At 43.3% G+C, this 22,568-nt stretch overlaps 2 protein-coding genes across 3 annotated transcripts in view; one reads left to right on the top strand and one right to left on the bottom strand.

The window, feature by feature from the left end:
• camta1a (calmodulin binding transcription activator 1a) overlaps nt 1-19,068 on the top strand; it is a 289,047-nt gene extending 269,979 nt beyond the window's left edge. The window contains exons 12-24 of one of the 2 annotated variants that reach the window (XM_044037457.1): nt 4,909-5,075; nt 5,220-5,416; nt 5,526-5,604; nt 5,755-6,103; nt 6,601-7,079; nt 7,859-8,037; nt 8,659-8,902; nt 9,738-9,809; nt 10,656-10,676; nt 10,807-11,006; nt 11,393-11,467; nt 11,751-11,781; nt 13,783-19,068. In XM_044037457.1, coding sequence (XP_043893392.1) covers nt 4,909-5,075; nt 5,220-5,416; nt 5,526-5,604; nt 5,755-6,103; nt 6,601-7,079; nt 7,859-8,037; nt 8,659-8,902; nt 9,738-9,809; nt 10,656-10,676; nt 10,807-11,006; nt 11,393-11,467; nt 11,751-11,781; nt 13,783-13,815 — 2,126 coding nt within the window. In that variant the 3' untranslated portion in view covers nt 13,816-19,068. The remainder of the gene's footprint in view (nt 1-4,908; nt 5,076-5,219; nt 5,417-5,525; nt 5,605-5,754; nt 6,104-6,600; nt 7,080-7,858; nt 8,038-8,658; nt 8,903-9,737; nt 9,810-10,655; nt 10,677-10,806; nt 11,007-11,392; nt 11,468-11,750; nt 11,782-13,782) is intronic. The other variant, XM_044037458.1, reaches the window with a different exon arrangement.
• Nucleotides 19,069-19,179: 111 nt separating this feature from the next.
• Nucleotides 19,180-20,987, bottom strand: LOC122777707 (urotensin-2-like). Its single transcript, XM_044039112.1, has 4 exons — nt 20,771-20,987; nt 19,837-19,947; nt 19,620-19,663; nt 19,180-19,552 (listed from the first exon to the last, which is right to left on the bottom strand). The coding sequence occupies exons 1-4, from the start codon at nt 20,874-20,876 to the stop codon at nt 19,439-19,441; spliced, it is 375 nt and encodes a 124-aa protein (XP_043895047.1). The 5' UTR covers nt 20,877-20,987; the 3' UTR covers nt 19,180-19,438.
• Between the last annotated feature and the right edge of the window lie 1,581 nt (nt 20,988-22,568).

Here is a 22,568-nt window from a genome sequence, read left to right as displayed (position 1 = left end):
ATAAGCAGTAAAACATGCGGATTGTGCGGATGATGGATTGATGGCTGGATAGATAGCATCTTCAAATAGACACATTTGATGCCATAACAATGGATAAAAATGTCTCCGTCACATATGATAGATTTATTTTTCACAGTTTTAATGTGTTATCACTCTGCTTACAACATTAAAAAAATAAAAGACACAAGCAAAACCACAGCCAGTTATTACACGTTGTCACACACAGGTGGCTGTCAGGTGGCCTGGGTCTTTCCTCTGCTTAGTCACAAATACCAACCCCTCTCAGTCAGCTCACACAGGAACGTTCTACTTTCTACTGAGTCACATGTGAGAATGTGACTGCCTCAGCGAGATAATGAAGTGCCGCACTAGATTAAGTGTCATGAACACAATCAGTGTCAAAGTTGAGGAGTAAAGATGTTCTCCCAGTCTCTGTCAGAAGTTCACTGTGTGGAGTATATGGAACACACGGTGTGTGCTCATCAAGGATAGAGGAACTGTTTTTTGAATTGCAATGAAAAAGAAAAAGATGCTCAACAAGTTTAACACTTTTAATTTTTGTTCAGGACCCTGACTGCTGCTGTGTGTTGATGTTGTGCCTAACAAACGTGTACCTTACTGGCCCCAGGGGCAAAATAAGTTGTTGTCAAAACAAACCAACACCCACATGTTTCTAAGATAATGGGGGGCTCCAAAACGAGCTCTCTCACCCTCATCCTTGCCATTGCTGCCCGATAAGCTGACCCAACCAACCTCTACCTTGGTGTGTTCCCTCTCCCTCTGGCCCATTTTCCTCTCCATCGCCTTCATCCCACCCATCTTTACCTGTAATCTCCCCCGCTGTCTTCTTCCTCCCTTCAGCGTGTTCTCACTCCTGCTGCGCTCCACTGCATGTCAATAAACTGCCCTGTTCTTCCCTCCGTTATCCATCTGTATGTCGACCTGTTTAATGAGGAGCTGCTGCCATGTCCCAGAGATGAGACAGATTACATGGCAAGGCTGTGACTTTGTGGGTTTGAAACCCAATGCACACTCTGCAGGTCCTGTGCTCTCTGTTTCTCTTAGAGGACACCTATGTCCTTTGAGAGAACATAATAAGGAGCAACAGCGGTGCACTACTGACTCAGCAAATATGAGACACTATTTTTTGATGCAGGAAGTATGTTACAGTATGGCTGCTGTTGTGACTTCCCTGACTAGACATGTGACTTTGCCACTGGGACCCACCCTCTTGACACATTATGTTTACATGGCGTTTGTTATTTGTGGACTTTTAAAATGTCTTCTAAATTAAACCAAATCAAATTTAGACAGCGATGATACACAGAAAAAAAATGCAGGCTGGAACAGTTTTTTAACTGACGAGGAGTCGAGGATTATGCTCTGCCATCTTAAAGAATTCTATATTTTTAGGTACATGGGTGGTAGGAAGCCTCGGAATTGCACTTGACTTGTCACCAACTAACTGCCAGCTAACTTTTTTTTTGTAGGTCAACCAGAAAAATGCTTTAAACTAACAAGCTGCAATGGTCTCGTACTGTGTATCTGGTGGGCCTTAAGATGACTGTGCTAGAAATGTACTGTAATGAGTATTGGGTTATCTGTCGAACAGGTTCAAAATGTGTGTCACAGTGTGCTGTGATAACAAGATTTACTCTATTAAAACACTTCATGTGGCATTTTCCCGTCCTCTACAGGCTTTTCATCCTAGAGGTGATAGGTTTTCCTCTCACTTCTAAGAAGAGACATTTAGCAACATAGTCACTGTAATTTCAAAACGCACTGTAATTGTTATGTAACCGACTGTACTTCACTCCCAATATTATTTATATCAGCTGTTCTCATTACGGTAACTCTCAATTGATATCACGCAACACTGCACAGGATAACCCACACCAGAGATGAATTCCGGTTGAAAGAACAGATTTTGGTTCAAGCAAAGGAAGAGTTCTCTGTCCTTTTGCATTTTTAATATGCACGGTGGATAGGACCAGGGGCCCTGCAACCCTCATGGAGAGGATAAAGTGGTCTTTCTGCGTGGAGTTTGCATGTTTTTCCCTGAGTGTGTGGGTTTTCTCCAGGTTCTCAGGCATTTGGACCCTCTACATTGACTGTAGGTGTGAGTTTTTTGGTTTTTTTTGCCCTATGTCAGCTGGGATTGGCACCAGAGGCTCCTCGACCCTCCTGTGGAGGATAAAGTGGTAGACGATGAATGAATGAATGAATGAATGAATGTTGGATAGGGAACATTAGCAAGGCTCCAACTCCTACAGGATCGTACAGTACTAGAAGCATGAGGAAGCGCTATAATGAATCTCTGTATGCAAAGAAACTGGTTTTATCTACAGAAGAGTAGTTTGAAAGGCATTTTTTTGTAATGCCAGTTGTAATTTTTACGCTTATGTTGACTAGTCAACTTTCGTTCACATGTTCAAAATACCCAGTTATTAAAAAAAAGAAAAAAAGAAACAGTTACTTAAAAAAAAAAAAAAAAGAAAGCATGTCACAGTCTAAAATAAATGTGTGAGCGTGGCCACGTCTGCCACACACCATCACAAGGGAGTAAACCGGAAAGTGGGAGGGCGTTAACAACGTCACCCTGTTGTTACAGTTCTGTTTGGCTGCGCACCTTCCCCATTTCTTCCCTCTCTCCTCCCACTCATCTCTACCCCCATCCTCCCTCTGCAGTGGACGTGCATCGCATTTGGAGCAGCAGGCAGCAGGTGGAGATGACATCATCTGCACTGCAGCACACTGCAGCACTGGGTCTGAACAAAGACATGTCAGCCTGCTGCTAACTAGCCCCTCTCCCTCTCTTCATCTCTCTGTCTCCCTCTTTCCCCACCTGTAACACATGGGGGGTGAGGACGAGCACAGCCTTGTGCCAAGGCAGGTTGTAGTGTTGCATCCTGTCTCTACCCTCTGACTCCCCTCCTGATACAAGCACTCAGTCTGGAACAGGCTCTCAACTCTTCACCTCACTTGTCTGAATATGGTCTCCCACATAGGAGGAATCTTGGCAAATGACCTGCTCAGATGTTCGAGCGATCCGAAAATCTGACAGCACGATCACTCACGCAGTCTTTAGCACGCGGAGGGATCGAACGCAGAGCCCTCTGCGCTGTCCTCTGAGTCTATTATTCACAGTCACAGTGCAGCATTTTGTCACTGAAAGCAATAATTTGCCAGCCAGTGACATAATGTTTTCCGTCCAATGATAGCAGTCACTTGACCTCTTTTACAGCAGCTTATAGGAGGTTTGACTGTGACATTAGCTCTCCACGGAGCCCTGAGCCACCACTGCCAAGATACCGTAAAGCGCAAATGTCACCAGGTCGTGCTGTGAAGGCTCCCCACTTAGAGTCATTAGGTCCCTACCTACGGCATCAACACTGAGAAAGGAGAGTTAGCAAACTACACAAAGGTACAGCAAAGAAGATTTATAGACTCTTTTTTTTTCATTGTTTGCCTTCCTCTCATCATTTTTTTTTTGCTGGTGTATTGAGTCCTACTCCTCCCCTTCATCAATAAGCCAATAGCACGCTGGCAGACCATACACACACAGCCATGTTCCTGTCGCCTAGTTACTGCTCGGCAGCAGGTTGCCACAGAAACGGCCTCATAGTGGCTAAATGGGGAATGCTAATGCAGTCTTCTATACTCCCTGCTGCAGTGGTCTCTCAGTGCCCATTCCGTTCCATGATCTGTACATACTGTAACATACGTCGTATGTGAGTGTGTGTCACTCATATTACATACATACATACACATACATACTGCACATGCTCTACAAGTGAGCGTTTGTCGCTGCGGTTGCTTTCCTAAACGTCACAGTGAGCCTTGGGTCTTAGATCTTGTCATCTTATGCGAAACATCTTGCAGTGGGCGTGGACCCTTTTTTTTTTATTTTACTGTGATCAACTCAAAAACATTTTGTGTAAAGATCAAAACCTGTATGGCAATATTTCACTTACACTACATACATACTCACTGAATTATGCAGCGTGCTCCATATTTCTGCCTCAAAAAATAGCTTTTCCTGTTGCAAGGCTTAAACGTTAATGAGAGGCAACACATTCAACTACTTTGACATGGGGGGGTAAAACAAATGGAGCTGCAAGTAAACACACCCCGTGCACCTCCATCCGTCTTGATGTATGGAAAGGCTGTGGATTCAAGGACTCTGGAAAGGTGCACGTTGTGATTGATTCAGTACTGTCAGCTTTGTGGTCCACCTTCCATGCAGGCTCGTGAAAACCAGGGTGGGCTGAGACTCTTTGGCCATAACAGGCTGTACTTAATCAGCTGGAGAGGACCGTCAGCTGCACACTCCCCCAGAGCGTGTCTGAAACCCCGTGTGAAGGGGTGGACACATCTAACATGTCCCCACTCATTGGCCAATCCTTCAACCTGTTTTAGCGTGCTGTGGTCATGCCTGAGTAGTCAAGGAAAGATGGCAGCAGGAGTTTAGTGATGGGAGCCATTAGCAGAAGATTGATGGGCCTTAAAGGTTATTATTGTAAAGTCAATTGTTTTTGATGAAGTTAATGATTGATGCTGTTGTTTTTCACTCACAGTCTGGAGAGATTAATAATGATTATCAAGGTTTTTCTGTGTGTTATAGGCAAAAGAAGGTAATTAAATTCACATCAGGTGCGAGTAGAAATTGGTTAAATGCATTTGTGAGAGTGTTGACTGCCTCGTGACTTTAAGCCCCAAGTCACTGCGACAATCTTAAGGCTGCGCACAGAAACGTATTGTGCGTACTGTGTGATAATTTGTCCTGTCAGGACACAGGGCTGATTGTGCTGGTAACAGCAAAGACAAATGTCTTTCTTTTTTCTTTTCTTTTTTTTTTGCTACTTGCATGCTGACATGATCCTATTCTGTGTCCCATTGTTTGCCCAGATAACCAGTTCAGAATGTCTATCCTGGAGCGCTTGGAGCAGATGGAGAGGAGGATGGCGGAGATGGCCAGCCACCAGCAGCCGAGCGGTGCAGGGAGTGGCGGAGCTGGGGGAGGGACAGGGGGGACCGGGGGAGGTGGAGGGGGAGGCAACAACAGTCAGTCACAGGTAAAATGCCACATTGTGGTGCATTAAGACAAACATCATACATGTGATACTGGTGATTGAGTGACTGGAACATCTGTTATATGTGTTGTTGTTGAAGAGGGATTTAGAACAACCGATAACCGCTTGCTCTGTCGTGTATGTTAGTGCGTATCTGGCCAGATGCAAGCTGGCAGCTCCTTTGAGAGCCGTGTCGTGGTGGTCTGTGAGAAGATGATGAGCAGAGCTTGCTGGGCCAAGTCCAAACATTTAATCCACTCCAAGACCTTCAGAGGCATGACACTTCTTCACCTGGCTGCAGGCCAGGGTTACGCCACACTTATCCAGACACTCATCAAGTGGCGGTGAGAACAAACACTCTATAATGGTGCTCTGGTTTGTAATTGGTGTGTACCGCACCAAATGGCAATGAGTTGCTGATTTTTTTCTTTTTATCCACTCTCTTCCATACAGCACTAAGCATGCTGATAGTATTGATTTGGAGTTAGAAGTGGACCCTCTGAATGTGGATCACTTCTCCTGCACGCCTCTGGTAAGAGAGCAGGTTTTGCCATCGTGTGAGCAGCACAACATCCCAATTTGTTTCATTTCTTCTGAAGGGAACTTTAGTTGGTGTAGATTGATGTATAAATGTACGTGATAGCTCAATCTAACTCAATGTATCTGTCTATTTTTTATTGAGATGTGGGCATGTGCACTGGGTCACCTGGAGGCAGCAGTGGTATTATACAAATGGGACAGACGTGCCCTAGCTATCCCAGATTCTCTGGGCCGCTTACCCCTCTCAATTGCCCGCTCTCGTGGCCATACAAAATTGGCTGAATGTCTGGAGCAGCTACAGAGGGAAGAGCAGCAGGCACAAGCCCCTCTACCACACTCGACGCGCATGTCTTTCTCCCCGGGCCCAGATGCCCCCACCACAGACAGCTGGATGGTCAGCTGGGCAAACGACAGTGTAGTGGCACCCAGCAGCAAGAAAGGAGGAGGTCCTGCCACCACAACAACCACATCCAGCACCGGCCTCAATCCAGGTCAGCAGAGTTCTCTTTTAACACTCTTTACACAGTCACTGAGTAGGAGATCCCTTCTTTCTGTGTTTGACAAGCAAAGTTTTAGGGGCCATTCACATGCAGCACAGTAAGAATGTACAGAAGAAGCCAGAGGTGTTTTTAATCCAAGGCACTTGGTATCGCACTCCGGTCGCGTCCATTGTTACTAAGCAGCCAAACCTGAGACTGAAGTCGTTGCAGCCTCACGAAATTCAATATCAAGTTCAACTAAGACAAAAATCAAGACAAAAACTCATTAGCAGCGTGGCGTATTAGCACGCTGCTCAGTGCATGTGAGGAAAAGAAGACAAAAACATGCAGTCGTGCACAGAGACCACGTTAACCAGGTATCCAAATATGAGCTTCCACATTCAAAACATGTAATGTTTTTGTGTTCATCAGACGTTGCATGTGAATGGCCCCTTATTTTACCAGTGGTGTATTATACAGCTAATCGTTACCTGTTTTGTTTACTGCAGACTTAAGAAGGCCCAGGTCAGAGCCCTCCAACTACTACAGCAGTGAGAGCCAAAGAGACCTCCCTCTAGCTAAAAAGCATAAACCCAACCCAGAACTCTCTCAGACAAGGCCCGACAAGGCCATGTCTGCTCCTCTGAGCCTGGAGCAGCAGCAGCTCCACAAGTTGTCCTCTAGCCCCAAGAGCCTGTCCTCAGAAGGCTTGAGCTCAGACAAGGGCCTGTCCACAGGAGGCTGCACAGGGACGGTCAGGTGGACCTCGAGAGAGAGTGGATTCTCCAACAGTGGATTAGGAAGGAAGACACTGGGGGTCAGTGGAGGCAGTAGCCTGGGGAAAGAGAAACTGGTCAACCGGTTGCGCCAGCGGGAGCAGTTAGGCATGCTTGTAATGGCCGACAGAGACATGTCTGATGCAGAACTGCTATCCTATCGGGAGGATCTGGAGAACCAGGACTGTCTCACACAGATGGATGACCTGCAGGTGATGAAAAGAAAATGCAAAGAAAAATAAAAAGCTAAATAGTCAGCTTAATGTGTAGAACCTGGCACAGGCCAGATGATTGATTTGGTCCAAAAGCATTTAGCTATTGATGCAAATGACTGCATCCCAGATCTTGTGTGCTCCATAATACTGCAGCAGAAATGTCAGCTATGCAGTGGCTCGGGCCAAAACATCTAGAGGAAAAGTGGTTTCACTGTTGTGAAAGAAAAACGACCGATATATAGTAAGATCTCCCTGTAAAGTATGTGTCGTATTAGAGGCAGGATATGGAGTGGGTTTCTGGTGGTACCACTTTTAGAAGGATGCGTAAGAGCTACTCAGTCACCAGTGCATGATGAGATGACATTTAAATCGGACATAACAGCACCGAGCCACTTCCCTCATATCCGCCTTCTACATTGGGTAGGCAATATGCACCAGCCGGTCATTGTGACACTTAATTAATAACCATGACAGAATAATAAACTCTCCCCATTGATCCTTGTCTGTAGTCATTCCGGCCATCCATCTCAGTCTCGCTACTTCTCCAGCAGATAAAGTGGAGAATTGAGGCTTTTTGCCTCGAACTGTGTCATCCCGGCTATTTATAACCTCTACATTAACATTAGATCCCACATTTTTGTCATATAGTAAAATGGTTAAAAAACTATCCAGGCAGTCACCAAACATGGTTGCCTGTGCCCTAATAATTGGTCTGCTGTGTGTGTGTATATGAGGTCTAAGCGAGTGCTTTTCTCTTGTCTTAAAAACGAAAACAGGTAAACATGATGACTCTGGCAGAGCACATCATCGAAGCAACACCGGAGAGAATCAAGAGGGAGAACTTCACCGCTGCAGACTCTGCTCCTTTAGACACGTCAGGGGTCAGCAACACCATGAACTGGCTGGCCAACTACTTGGGAGATGTGGAACAGTTGCCGAGCATCATACACTTGCGGTAAAGCGCACCATCAGGCAGGGAACAGCACATATGCATATTGCATTAGCCAGCATGTGGGTGTGTTCACAGGATGTGTGTCCTGCTCACTGCAGAGGGATTTCATCTCTTTCTCTGTGATTAATGGTAATGGTTAAAAAAAGGCCACTATGTTCATGTAAAATGGGTGGGGAGTGAAACGTATGTATGCGGGGCACATACGTTGCCCAAGGCTGGAGGGTAAAGGCCTGTGTAGAATGTCGATGCAGACATGATGAGGCAAGTAAATTAAAAGGATCACTCGAAGAAACAGGTGCAGTCAGCATCAGCTACGTCCCTGCCTCAGGCTGAACCTTAAGTATCAAGACTTGTTAACAGTCCCAGCTTCGTAGATTTATTTATTTTTTTTATGCCGCATTGTCATCAACACACAATGCGGCACAATTGGTTAGTTGTGTACAGGTCAGAAAGTCAAGTTTTGATTTACTGGTCCTGGTCCGTGTGAAAGTAGCATTCACTGGACACAGGTTTGATTGATCGGGTGAATAAAGAGCTTAAGCGTTAGGTAAAGAGGTTTAATGTTAACTTGTTCCTACATCAACAAGAGGTCTGAAGAGAGTGTCTCTCTTCCTTTGTCCTCAGATCTCTTTATAATGAACCGCTGACACCCTCGTCCAATCCCAGCCTCAGTCCTGGAGGGTCACCGCTGCGAGAGGGCTCCCTGGAGCGCTCCACACTCCCATCCCCAGCCGACTGGAGTGAGTTCATCAATGCCTCCAACAGCAAGGTGGAACGAGACCTGGCCCAGCTGACTCTTTCAGATCCAGAGCAGAGAGAGCTGTACGAGGCTGCCCGCCTCGTCCAAACTGCCTTTCGCAAGTACAAGGTACAGGCCTGGAGCTCAGGTGCCATATGCTGTATGTGCTGCGGCCCACAGTGGCAGGACGAGTCAATGTGTGGTTTTGTTTTTTTGGGGTTGAAGGGTTTGCTTTTGTTTGGTTCCAGGCTATGGAGCTCTGTTTTAATCAGTAAAGCTCATGGTTGCAATACGGTTCATCAACATAATGGTGATATACTTTTTCCTGATCATGTTATTCACATTCTCCCGTCTCTATTTCTGTCTCATTTTCTGTCTCTCTGTTCATATGCAAATGACAACATAAACAAAAAAAAATACGAATATGTCCCTGTGGTTTCAGCATGGGAAGGTGGCTTGAGCAGAGCATGGGCTTGCTTAGAGGAACGATGCATTCTCCCCCTGTATCCCCCGCTCCAAATAGACACTATTAAGTTTATGTTCTCCTCTCTTTGTCTCTTTTCTGACTTCCTCTCTTACTTTCATGTTTGGAGCCTGCTGCTGCCTGTTTTTTAACTAGTTCTCCACTCAGCAATCCTTCCCTGCCCGATCCCATTCCTATACTTGCTAGACCCCCAAATTACATGCTTTTTTCATATGACAAACTTCTCACTGTTGTTTACAGCCCTTGTAAATGTGCCACCTGACACTGAGGTAGACCCTTGGCTCTCTGTCCCCCCCCCAGCTTACCTCTCCCCCATCCACTGCTCACATGGGGCAAGTCCACCAGGCGTGGACTCATTCCCGGGTGGCATTCATTTCCCAGCCACCAGGAGACCTCAGCGAGACTTGACAGAGCAACTGATGTCCTTTTGTGGCAAAATGCAGGTTCTACTCTGACCTATTCCACTCTACTCTCCTACAGGGACGGCCGCTCCGTGAGCAACAGGAAGTAGCTGCTGCTGTTATTCAACGTTGCTACAAGAAATACAAACAGGTAAGCACCAGAAAATGGTTTTTGCCACCTGATTGTTTTTGTTTTGCTTTGTTTTTCTTCTACTACTGTTCCTTGGGTTTCGTGAAAGGGGCTATAGAAATTAAAGTTATTATTATATTATTATTATCGATATGGAACTAATCCATCCAATAGGTGAGAGATCAATCCTGTACAGCAGTGCTTCCCAAAGTGTGGGCTGGGGCCCACTGGTGGGTCTCTGATGTATTGCAGGTGGGCCTCAGACAGGGATATAAACATTTTTCCATTTGCCCATTTTAGTGAAACACATTCATTGAGAAAATATGACCTTTTTCATTCACAGTTTAATATATAGGGCTTCACAGTTCAGGTCGAAATGGTGAGCACAATTCTGTTGACCTTTGAGATTGTTATTGTTCATCGGTAACTGGGACAAAAAAGGTTTTTTGGGGGCCTCAAACCTCTGACTTTTGGGAAGCTCTGCTCTACAGTACTTAGCACATACTTTCCACGGGCCTGTGGTTCTTTTCATACTTTAACCAGGGTCCACGTCAGTCTCCACATGTGCATTTTTTGAGCTCACATTCAGTGTCTGTAGAGGAGATTTCTCACCAGGAGTTTGTCCACGTTTGTGTGTCCTCGTATTGTTTGAGCACTGAGCTGAGCACATGTGTGGTTACCAGCACACTCCTCAAGGAATCTTCCACGGTTAGCGTCTACATCGTTGAAATTTACATCACGCAGACGCGAAAAGTATCATAAAGTTTTTGTTCTGCATTTTGTGAAAGTCTGGGTTTTGATGAATAGTTTATAGATAATAGCATGTTAGTGCATCATTCACAATCTTTGCCTTGTTCTGTTTGCAAGCTAACATGGATAGCCTTGAAGGTAAAGCTATTTCACTACAGGCCGCTGAATTCATATCCATACATCAAGTTTGTGTCCTTCTGAATGATCCCACGTCACTTTCACGGTGTTCAAAGCAAAGTGCAACACGCTGCTCTGTTTCTGTCGACAGTATGCACTTTATAAGAAGATGACGCAGGCCGCCATCCTTATCCAGAGTAAATTTCGCAGCTACCACGAGCAGAAGAAGTTCCAGCAGAGCAGGAGGGCTGCTGTGCTGATTCAGCAATACTACCGAAGCTACAAGGAGTTTGGGAGGCTGAAGCCCCATCATCGCGGGGCAGCTGCTGCCCTGGTGCAGCACAAACTGAGGTAGATTCTCTGCCACAAATCAAGGCCACGTACTGAAATATACCCAACGTGCTAGAGACAGTAGGTCATTGTAGCAATTTGTCATGCTGGTTATTACAAAATTAATTGGAATAGTTAAGTTATTGGACTTTTTGAAGGAGAAGCAGTGCCTAAAGTCATTTATGGATAGACACATTTACAGAGGAAACCCTGAGGATTGCAGAGATGATGAATAGTCAGTGTTCAGGTTTTTGGTTTTTTTTCAAGATGATTGTTGCTTGTACAAGCTGTCTTCTGTTTCTTTATAAGATAAACAGTGAAATCAGAACAACAGGAATATGTGCCAGTGTTCAATCATTGCTCTACAGCCAGTGTGACACTATTGTGCCTCTCTGGTGTTTTTATAGAGGTAGTCTGCTCACAAAGAGGCAGGATCAGGCTGCCAGGAAGATCATGAGGTTCCTACGCCGCTGTCGCCACAGGTAGACCTCAACCTCTAACACACACACACAGAACCTTTAACACCAAAGCAAAACATCTGTGGTTGGTTCATGGTCTAAAATATTCCACATAATTTCAAATTTCACATGTACTCTTAACTCCTGTGTGATGTATTTGTTTGGTTGGGTGGTTAGAAAAAAATGTCTCCCACACCTCAACCCTCCCCTCATTGTATTTGGCTCCCCCACCTGTCCTCGCCCCCTCCTCCACAGTGCCTACTGTGTGCTAATAGCTGTCTGGTATTGTTTTGCTGTTTATGCCAAGCCCCTTGATGGACCATAGACTGTTCAAGCGGGTGAGTGCAGCCTCAGCAACTCAACTCTCTCTCTCTCTCTCTCTCTCTCTTTTTTTCTTGCTCTTTACCTCTTTATTTTACATGCATCTGTCTTCCTCTTATCTCTTGCTCTGTCTCTCCCTTTCACTCTAATAATACAGATTCTTCTCCTGAGCCTTTGCATTCTTTCCCTCCTTCTCCCTCTCTCTCTCTCTCTCCCTCTCCCCCCCTCTCCACCCAACCTGCCTCCTTCTCCATCACTGTTGCTTGATGCCTGCTTGCATGAAGGCTGCCAACTGGAGCCACAGGTGGACTGAGAAGCTCAGATTTAGAGCGAAACCTATTTCAAACTAACCAAATGCTTTTGAATGACAATGTCTTTGCAACTCTTAACAGGCACTTCTCTGACTCTGTATCTCTGTACTTTTCTCCTTGGAACTTTCTGTTCTTGATCTTAAGTTGTTTTGTTTCGTTTTGTTTTTGTTTTGTTTTTGTTCTTTTGGTTTTGTGTGGTCATGCACATAGCCAGTCTGAGAGAAAGGGAGGCTTTTTCTCGATCATGTTTTCTTCTTGCTGCATGTCAAGTGGTGACAACTATGGGCCTTGCTCTTCTAACGTCAGGCATGCTGCGGGCCTGCTGTTTCACAAGTAGTTGTCTGTCCGTCTGACTGGCTTTGTGTCCTGTTTCTAGCCACTCAACAGACTGAGGGAAGAACCTGTCCCCCCCGAATGTCCCTTTCACCAGAGTTGTGTCAAACTGTTCAATGTAATGTGCCCATCGGTTTCGTCCAAACAAATACCAAATAGAGCGCAATAAGAAATGGAAAACTGCTACAACCATATCCAGCATGTGTAAAAGTGTGTGCATTTGATTATTGCCGTTGAGATTCATGTTTACGTCTTCTTAATCTGCTTAATGCTGTCCTAAATCAGGGTACTGTGTTTTTAGAGCAGGTGCGATTGTCGAAGTACCACCTCTACTGCACGCCTGCATGCAATAGTTTGATAATAGGCCCGCATAAGTGGTAATAGCATATAGGTCACAGCGTGGGGGAAAAAAACAAACAAACAATAGGTTCCTTTAGACCCCCTGAGACTGCAACACAGAGCTTTAATGGATTTCATCTCCAGGGCGAACATCAGCTCAGCGTGAGAGAGGATGCATCTCACACACACACACACACACACACACACACACACACACACTGCTTCTAAAACATGCATTTACTGTAGCCCGCCTGCTTCTCTTCTACACACGAGCGTCGTAGTCTTGTCGTCTTTCCCATGAGCCATTAGCTGCCAGACCATGTCGTCATATAAACTCAAAAACTCAGTTGCCTTTTTTTTTTTTCAATCCTCTCAGACTAGACTTCTTTTAGAGCTCATAAGAGAAATTGGCCTCTACCTTGACCGTCAACATTTACTGGATAAAAAGAATCGCAGACTAAAGAGATTATAAAAAAAATGTTCTTCATACAAGGACAGTGCTGAAATTCTTTCATTATTTGTCATAGATAAAGAAAAAACGCTGTTTCACATGCACCAAAAACTAGTACATGAACAACATGATACTAGTGTGTTAATAATTTAGTAATAGGAGATAATATTACAGTAATACCATGTTATTTTCTAAAATAACATGCAGGTAAGGATTACTATTATGAATGATTATGACTGTATGTCCCACACACAGTTCTCATAGTTATAAGCAAGTTATTACTCTGTGACAGTATGGTAATGAGGTTTGGCTCGATCAAGATTACGTGTATTTCATTTCTCCAAAGTTGCAATGGTCCATGTTGTGATTTTGTCCACGTTTATCCATCTCAAAGTGTAAGTCCAGCTCATTCCTGACCAACACTTCCTTTCACAGACCAGCTGTACGTCCCGTTGATCTGGGCTGACTGACCGCTGTTGCGATGTCACTGTTCGGCCTTGTCTGTATCTTGACGTGCTCGCGACCCAGGTCCCCTCCCTCCCCGCTGTTGTATTGAGTGACACGCGTCTCCGTCTGTGTTTCAGGGCGAAAGAATTGAAAAGGGCCAGGGAACATGAGACCCCTCAGAGGAGCCCCCTCGCGATGTGACATCACTCTCCTGACTCCTCCTTTGTTTTTCGTTGGTACCCGAGACATTTTACAAGAGAAATGGAAAAAAGACACTGATGCAAGCGCTGCAACTATTACTTCTTCTTCTGCAGCGTTACTGATTCAACTATTATTACATGTACGACAGCATTTTTCACATTACCTTTTCTTTCCACTGACCTGATTTTTGGTCAGAGAGTGGCAACTTCAAATGGGGATTATAGACTCTGCAGAACATTTGCTTCGTGGCATTTTTTTGCACTTTTTTCGTTGATCGCTTTTGTCGTTTTTGTATATGAAGAAGAGGTAGCGGGATGATCAAGGAAGCAAACCCTGGACATGTCTGAGGAGGTCTGTCTCACGTGAGGACCCACGTGGGACGTACAATCGCGGCTGCTGCAGAAGATCTCAGAGGAGGGAGGGGAGGAGGCAGACCATGCAGAAACACTCTGGGCTCTAATTGTATTTCATAGTTTTTTTAAGTGACCAGTCACTTCATTTGAAGAACGGATTTTTTTTTTTTTACCAGATCTTTTAACGCCAACGTCTCTCCAACTGCTGTAGATGATACAATATTCAAATTAGCTCCACAGCTCCTCCTGTCCCACTGTGCTCTACCCCACCAGTCTGCCCACATGGGTGGAGCTACACATGAATGTAGTTTGGGGGGGGGGGTTTTAACATGCAGATGCAGGTGGTGGATAAAATGTTTGTTTCACCATTTTTTTAAAAAAAGAAAAGAAAAGAAGAAGTTCTATGCTTTATCGAAATATATTGTCACTTTATTACTTAAATTTGTTCCATACTGTCCAACGTATTTGATCCACCATGTCCAATATATTGATGATCTGTATCTTCAGACTCTATGTTGTTGAATCCTACCAAGAAAAAAAATGCATGAATTCTTGGGCAAGAAAAGTCTTTGCTTGTGTGCTTATGGTCCAGTCTTTCAGCCTTTCCTTATGATTTTCTTTTCTTTTCTTTCTTTCTTTTTTTTGTCTCCACCTCAGTGGAACACACGCCCCATCGTCTCCATGAGTTCTACCATCTCGTTAATGAAGCTTTCCCTGTATCGTCCCTTTTGTTCGACTAGATTGCTCCACTGGAATCTAACAAGAGAAAGGAACTTGCCTATTTTATGTTGTAATGGTTATGGTCATGCAGGTTGTTACTGTTCTTTTTAAATGAACTTCAGAGCCTGTGAGGGCTTTTGAGGGGAAGATCACATACATTGCCTTGATGTCTTAGAGATTCTTTGAGGGGTCCCTAAGCTTGTCCCAAAATAGGGATTTGACAAATCCATATTTTTGACAAATTGAGCGATTTGTGTATATAAAGAAGGCTGAAAGTACGTAGGAAAAACATTTACCCAAAAGGGATTGTATTTTAGAAATATATTATTTTATTCATTAAAAATGGGTCAAAAACAGGTACGAGACAAAAACAGAATATTTGTATAGTTTTGTTTGAATGCCTATGAAGTATGGTTGTATTGTTTGTATATAGTGTAAATACCTGGGATAAAAATGAGCTATGTGCATGAAAAGTATGAACAGAGTCAAAAGGGAAAAAAACAACAACAAAAGCAGTAGTGGCTATGCTCTGTAAAATTAAAACTATTTCACTATTAGAGTATTTTATTTTATTTTGATTGTTCTTGAGAAGAACATTTTGCTAAAGCATGATATTAATGCAATATGAAAAGGTTTTAAAGGAAAAAAAATGACCATATTTAGAGTTAAGAGAAGTCTGCAGAGTTATCTTTAAAGTATGGTTTTGTTTAATGTTTTTTAATTTATGTTGTTCCTGTTTGTTTTGGGCTACCAAGAACATTTTGCCACTGGTGCCAAGGTATGTGAATGCTCTATAGCTTAAGAAATTCATTTTTTTGCAGAACAGATAATCATACAGTGAAATACACACTCGCACTAAAGACCATAAGATCACAACTGGCAGAGGATCAATAGACCGACAGTAAGGTACACAGTGTGTAGATGGAGTCATAGTAAAGCAGTTAAGCCAATCGTGTCTCACCATACCAATGGACGACTAAAGCATTTTTCCATTATTGAATATACCACTGCAAAGTTTTTAAGATTTATTTGTGTTGTCATTGCAAATAGAATGTGTTGCATTACCAAGGTATCTTGTCTGATCTTAAAGATTGTAAACGGCAGCCTTGCCCACGGCGTCTCTATAAAGCAATCCACGTTATTACTCTCTGTCACTGGAAAAGATTGGATTTGCCTCTTTAAATGTTGCGACAAGCACTGAATTACAATCCCCGGAGTTGTAAAGTGGCGAGTGGATTTTACTAATACAATGTGTTTTAATGAAAAACTCCTTGTTCAAGGCTGCCGGGGTGTAATAGACCATGAATTCCAAAAGAACAAAGATGTCTAGTTGAAAGAAGGAAAAAAAAAAATAACACGTGTAGCTATACTGTGCATGACTGGATTTCTTGGTGGAGCAGCTGGAAAGTGAAAATGAACAGTCAAAAGGTGCTAACACAGCATTAGGAGTTGTCATTCGCCTCAGTGCAGGGTCAGTGAGCCAACATGGCTGTAATGTACCGGTGCCATTTATAATTGTGACTCAGACACATTATGTGTCTCGTTTAAAGCGGTTTTTGACGCGTGTGTGAATGAGAATAATCTGAGAGAGAATCCACATGAGCTGCTGGTCGAGGTGCCTGCCTCGTTCTTAAAATGTATTCTTACCAGAAATATGAAAGGGTGTATTCCATATCCAAGAAACAACAAGTGATTATTATTCAGCCAAGTGCCACTGAAAAACTTGATTTTTCTTCATTGAAGTGTTATATAGTGTCATACTTTTTTTTTTAAAATGATTATTATTAGGTGACATGAGTGTTGATTTTTTTTATTATTATTATTGTTGTTTTCCACTCATCTGATGTGTCAACTTAATTTCCTGAGTGTTTATGTAGAAAGTGCCTATTCATATCCTGATAACACCAAGCTAATGTCCGTGTACCTGAGGGATTTCTGAGAGAACATGGTCATCCACATTTAGTGCTGTATCTTCTACATGAAACACAAAGCATCACTGTCAACCTCGCACTCGCCGACGCCACGGCGCGGTATTCCCCCGTCCACGACGATATCAGTGCAGCACTCCAGCTTGTCGACACGATTAGTTTCCTTTTTATTTCCCTGTCGTCGTTTTTATTCCGTTTAGTACTAGGACAGCTTGTTGAAGCCACATTTAGAAAAACGCCACTACTGGGGTTTGTTGCCTTTCATTCATCCTCATGTGTGTGGTTAGAATGCATAGCCGATGCGATGTCGTGGCAAAAACGGAGGAGGATTTCTTGCGCTTGCATGGGTAAAATAGTTAACAGGGTGACAGAACTGCACCTGACGCATGCTTATTTTCCTAGAATTGATAGTCGGATAGACTCGTTAAAGAATTGCTGTTCTGTAAAACAATGAAGGCCGGTTTGATGTGTCACAGAACTCAGAAAGACGGAGGGCATGTGACTGCACAGAGGGCACAGGCCAGTGGTCGTTTTCATGGCAAAGCATGGGGGTGGGATTGTTTTTTTTTAAAGCGAGCTCTAACTTTTAAGACATTTTCTTTCCTTCTTTTTTCTTTTTTTTTGATTCATTTAGATTTGATCAGTGTGCTCCCAACTTTCAAACAGAAACGAAAAGGACAAGGTTGGAAGACCATTGTGCTGTATATCCATCAAGTATATAGAGCAAGTATGAACTGAGTGACACACGATACTCACTAACAGATGCACAAGACACCCCACACACAGCAGCACATATGCAGACGCCAAAGGCGTCAGTTTCACTAGAACGCCGAGCGGCGACGGCAGCGTTCCTCTTCTCCGTGCCGAGGGACTGGTTCACCTCCCTTATGTATTTTACTCAGGGTGCCAAAATGGGGAGGAGGAAACAGAGGGCGACACATGATTCACAACAAGTTGACATTGAAAAAGTTAGTTTAAAAAAAAAAAGAAGTAGTTTCTGGTGAAGAATCTGGGGCAGACAGTTCACCACTGTGATAGTGGAGTCCTTAAAATGAGTGAATATGAACTATAGTCAATTTCCTGTCAGTATCGTTGAATGATACATCAGTGGAGACCTGGGAATAAAAAGAGTCCTGTTATATATAGCTCATTAAGATAAATGATTTGACGGTCTTTCATAGACGCCTGTCAAATCCTAATATAATTCTGGCCGCTTCTTTAGGCCCGTAATTTATCCAAGTGTCAAAGTGTAGAGGGTACTTTAGATTAAGAGCGTAATTATACAAAAAGTTCACCTGCAAATCTTGTTTTACTGCCATTTATGAATGGGATGACAGGTTAGCTGATAGGCTCTCTGCATTCGTATATATATATATATATATATATATATATATATACAGTATTAACAGTCTCAAGATGTTCTGTTAACAGACCTGGGAATCTGCCTTTCCTCCTCTTCCTTTTTCCCCCCCGAGCACCCAAACTGGAGAAAGGTAGGCACATCAGGACAAACAGAACACACACACACACACAGACAGACACACACAGTTTTACCACATTATTCCACTCGTGGACACAGAGCAATAAAGATTTATTTTGTGGAGACCTATAGACCTAGTGAAGTTTAAAATGATTGGACACATGTAGTTGACTTACTCTTATGCAAATGCCAGTATTGCAAGACAAGCATTCAGTAGTTTATGGACAGCAATTATATGGCACCCTTTACTGAACTGCACGTTTTCATCAATTCCAAACCGAAAAGAAAAAAAACCAGACCCGACTTTGATAGAAAGTTGCGGGTCCTCGACACTTTGCATGTGAACTAGTGTTAGATCTATTTTCCTCTCCTCTATAGCTGTCTTTCTCTCTGTCTCTCCCTGTTATGTGATCCAGTTTTTTCTCCATTCCCCCAAACCCGACCCCCTTAAAACGTGTCATCTCCTCTCGGTTCTCCAGATGTGTTTAGTTCTCCTCCCCAGCCCACCCGCCCCTGTTTGTAAGTTTTATTTTTGTAATTGTGCATGTACAAGCGTCACTGACTCGATGGAAATGTAAAAAGAAAAAAAAAAACAACTAAACAAAACAAAAAATGATTTCAGCTGCTGAAGCCATGCAAAACGTTTTGAATTGCCCTTAAAATATGGAAGATGTTTTCTGAATGCTTTATATTCTTTCTGCTGTAAAATAATAAAAAAATGAAAAAATGAAGAAAACTCGAGAACTGACTTTGAAACGTCTTTTTGTTTCCTCCTCTTTCACTTGCGTGTTTCACTTCTTTATGTTGCAAGAAAAGACAGATTAGGCTTCTTTTTTTATTATAATACAGGCTTTATTTCTGTTTCATTTTGGCCAAACACATAACCAAGGAATTTAAAGAAATATGTATTATAATAATAATATAGTTCCACGCAGCATTAAAGTCATCTTAATAAATATGTCTCATGTGAGTGAGAGCACTGGGTGTGCACATGTACACAAACATGTATACAGTGATGTGAGGTTTATGTGCGTGGACCTACGTGACTGAAAGATTCAAGTGCAAGCCCTGTCTCTCGTGTGTTGCTGTAATGGCTCTTTTAATGTCACTTTTAGACACAGTACTTCCAGAAACACTCCGAGTTCCCTCCTCTCTTCCGGAACTGCTTCCTGATGCCAAACGCACGGCTTAATGGATTCAGGAGAGTTTGCTTCTCCAACAGGACCTGAAAGAGAAGATTAAGAATTAGTGATAAAGCTATACTTCTGCTTTTTTCGATTCTTTCAACTCACCTCTCTATTCATCCCCCGAGGAAACAGGCCTGTTGTCCTGACACCTGAGAACATAAAACGTGCCACGGAGTGAAAGGACTAGCATCTACTCACACTTCAATACCTCCAACTGCCTCATACTGGAGTGGATTCAGATTTCCCACAGTAAAAAGTCTCAGTTTATATATATATATATATATATATATATATATATATATATATATGATATGTTTCTCACCATCGGATAAGAGAGAGGAGTATCTGAGACCAGCACTCTCCTGAGGAGGGAAGCCTTGCTCGGAGAGAGAGAGATCATCCAGAGTGCCAACCCCTCGCTCCTCCACTGACGCTGATGATGACCGTAAATAAAAAATAAAAAAGGAAAAGAACTCACAGTTACAGTTGGTAACAAACACTGACAGGTACAGATTGTGTCTTAAATCATGAATTCATGATTTATTGTGAGCAGTAAAGGCACAGAAATATGAAGACTTTCGTCGCGAGGGTCATATTTGTCGTATACAGTTATACATTGAAAATACTACCCGTGTGTTTTTATAAACGCGTATCGTCACTTTCAAATGAATAGCCTTTGCGTTTTGGAGTCTTAGAACAAGCCCTTCGTATTAATATTTGCAGTTTGACACGTAAACATGCAAGACAAGTGAGGAGGAACGACATTAGGGGTCAGTTTCTGTCTAATCTCTAATCGCTGCATGCCCTTTACCCTCTGACCAGATAAGTGCCTTTATTTAAAGACTTTTTCTTCATTCATTCCCTTCTAATGTGACCCATAACATCAATTCCTATTTAACCATGCTCGGAAACTGCTTTGTGATTTGTATTTTCTATATCCCGCTCCAAGTCTCTGACACACACACAGATGTGTTTGTGACAATCCACACTCTCACCATTAGATGTCACTAATTCTCCCATACTGAACCCTTCTTTTTTTTTTAACGCAGAGAAACCCAGCACGATATCAAGTGTCCTACCCTTGGCAGAACTATCAGTGTTCAACACTGAGACACTGAAGTAATTACTTTTATGTCCCAATCAGGACATGACTTCCCAACCGTTATTCTTCACAAATTAACTTTCACTCCTAAAAGCCTGACACAGAGTTAGTAAATAATGCTAATATATAAGTGGAGATGTAGTGCTCCACTCACCAGCTCCGGGGTAGATCATCTCGGCAGAGTCGGTGATTGGGTGAGCCAGCAGTGGACCGGAGGCCATGAGGAGGACGGTCCAGGACAGGAGATGGTTGCACTTCATCGCTGTGGGACAGTGTTGTCACAGGTTGCTCTGATTCGTGCGAAGGTCCCCAGGTGAAAAGACAACAGTGGTTCATGCTCTGTTGGTTCCGAGGTGGTTATATACCTCATATGTAGCCTCACCCCCCTCCTCCTGCATGCCATACAGCTGTTTCTCTCTCACACACACACTTATGTTGACCACATCAGTCATCAGCAGTATCCCCATCCCGTCTATAACTCATAAATCAACAGGCAGGTGAATTATAGGAAGAATGAAAAGGCAAGTGTCGTGGCCTTTGCTTCAAGGGCACGGCCGTGTTTTACCAGCTCTATCGGCTGTTTTTTACGGACTTTGTAAATGGGATCAACGCAGGTGTTTGTTATGTCACTCAGCGTCGTCCCACGGGGGGAGCAGGTGGAGAAAGTGCAGCCAAATGACTTGTGTGTTTTTTTTAGGCCACCGCTTCATTAAACTCGCAGGACATTTGAATCCCACTTGACTCGACGTCCACAGAATAATTCCTCAATCGCAGCTGCGTACAAAGCGTCATGGCCTCCCAATAAAACCTGCATAATTACTTGCACCAAGGATCAGTGGGAGTGCTGATCAGTGGGAGTGCTAATATATTCACGGCCTTGTCGTCCTAAAAAGCCACGCTGACATTTTGAGACAGCGGCGACTTTTCAATGGGTCATTGAATCCGACTGATTCATGCACGTTATTTAGAATCCTTGTTCTGGTGAGACGTTACATTTGTGCCTTTCGCTTCCCTCAAAGTCATGTCATATAAGTCAGCTTTACGACTGGTGTCCAGCATCAGTGGACGCAGACACGCAGCCTCCTGTTTGTCAGGAGACAGGGGGGACAGGTGGGGACGGCTATTTACAAAGACACATTTTGCACCTCCGCGTGTAATTTGTATATTTATTGGAAGCGTTTCATCAATTTCCAGTCTCTTGAATGGTAATGAGGGCCAATGTAGCGATGGTGACATTTAATTTTATGGTCAGAAGGCCAGACAGTCTATTAGGTGACGCTGTATATCATGAAAAGCTATTAAGATTTATGTTCCGTATTTATATTCTGTATTAGTCAAGGCCCCGGCTTCCAATCCTAAATTATTCCAGTCAATAATAAATGTTGTTTCTTCCACATTTAAGGGTCATCCTGCTGTATGAGGGACGATTAATAGGTTTTTGGCCGAAAGGAGATGAGTCATGCATGCATGAGTGGATCCGTTGAGTATGCAGAAAGTTAACGTCTGTGGTAGTTCTGATACTAACTGAAGGTTCTTCAACACACTTGGAAGGGAACGGGTGAGATATCTCTGGTATCCGTACCAGCAGCTAAACCAGAACAAAACCTTCTTTGAAACTCTCGCAGGATGTGAAGTTTCTGGAAAGTTGAGACTGATGTAAAACTGGCATCCACCAAACTGTCAGTTACAAAAATAATCACTCTCCTGTTGCGTCCTCCATGAGCCAGTTAACAAAAAACTATCACACTCTACCCAAAGCTGTGTGACAAGACACTATAGTCTTCTCGTCCTGCTCCATCCACCAGGTGCGGAGGTAGAGCATGTGAGGCCCAATGAGGGGAAAACAGGGCAATGACAAAATTAAAATGAATAATATATTACTACATAAAATAATAATAAACACCATTTCAATATGGCTCTGACAGTATCTTCAACCTTTTATCAAACGTTCA

This window comes from Solea senegalensis, linkage group LG11, assembly GCF_019176455.1.
Source record: "Solea senegalensis isolate Sse05_10M linkage group LG11, IFAPA_SoseM_1, whole genome shotgun sequence".
In the NCBI taxonomy this organism is placed as follows: Eukaryota; Metazoa; Chordata; class Actinopteri; order Pleuronectiformes; family Soleidae; genus Solea; species Solea senegalensis.
This window is presented reverse-complemented; position numbering and strand designations above follow the sequence as displayed.

What these genes read in the sequence shown, in the direction of transcription:
- LOC122777707 (XM_044039112.1), bottom strand. Translation starts at nt 20,876, where the DNA reads ATGAAGTGCAACCATCTCCTGTCCTGGACCGTCCTCCTCATGGCCTCC. An exon ending in GATGATCTACCCCGGAGCTG is followed by an intron (nt 19,948 to 20,770) that starts GTGAGTGGAGCA and finishes GGTCATCATCAG; the next exon opens with CGTCAGTGGAGGAGCGAGGG. An exon ending in CTCCTCTCTCTTATCCGATG is followed by an intron (nt 19,664 to 19,836) that starts GTGAGAAACATA and finishes TTATGTTCTCAG; the next exon opens with GTGTCAGGACAACAGGCCTG.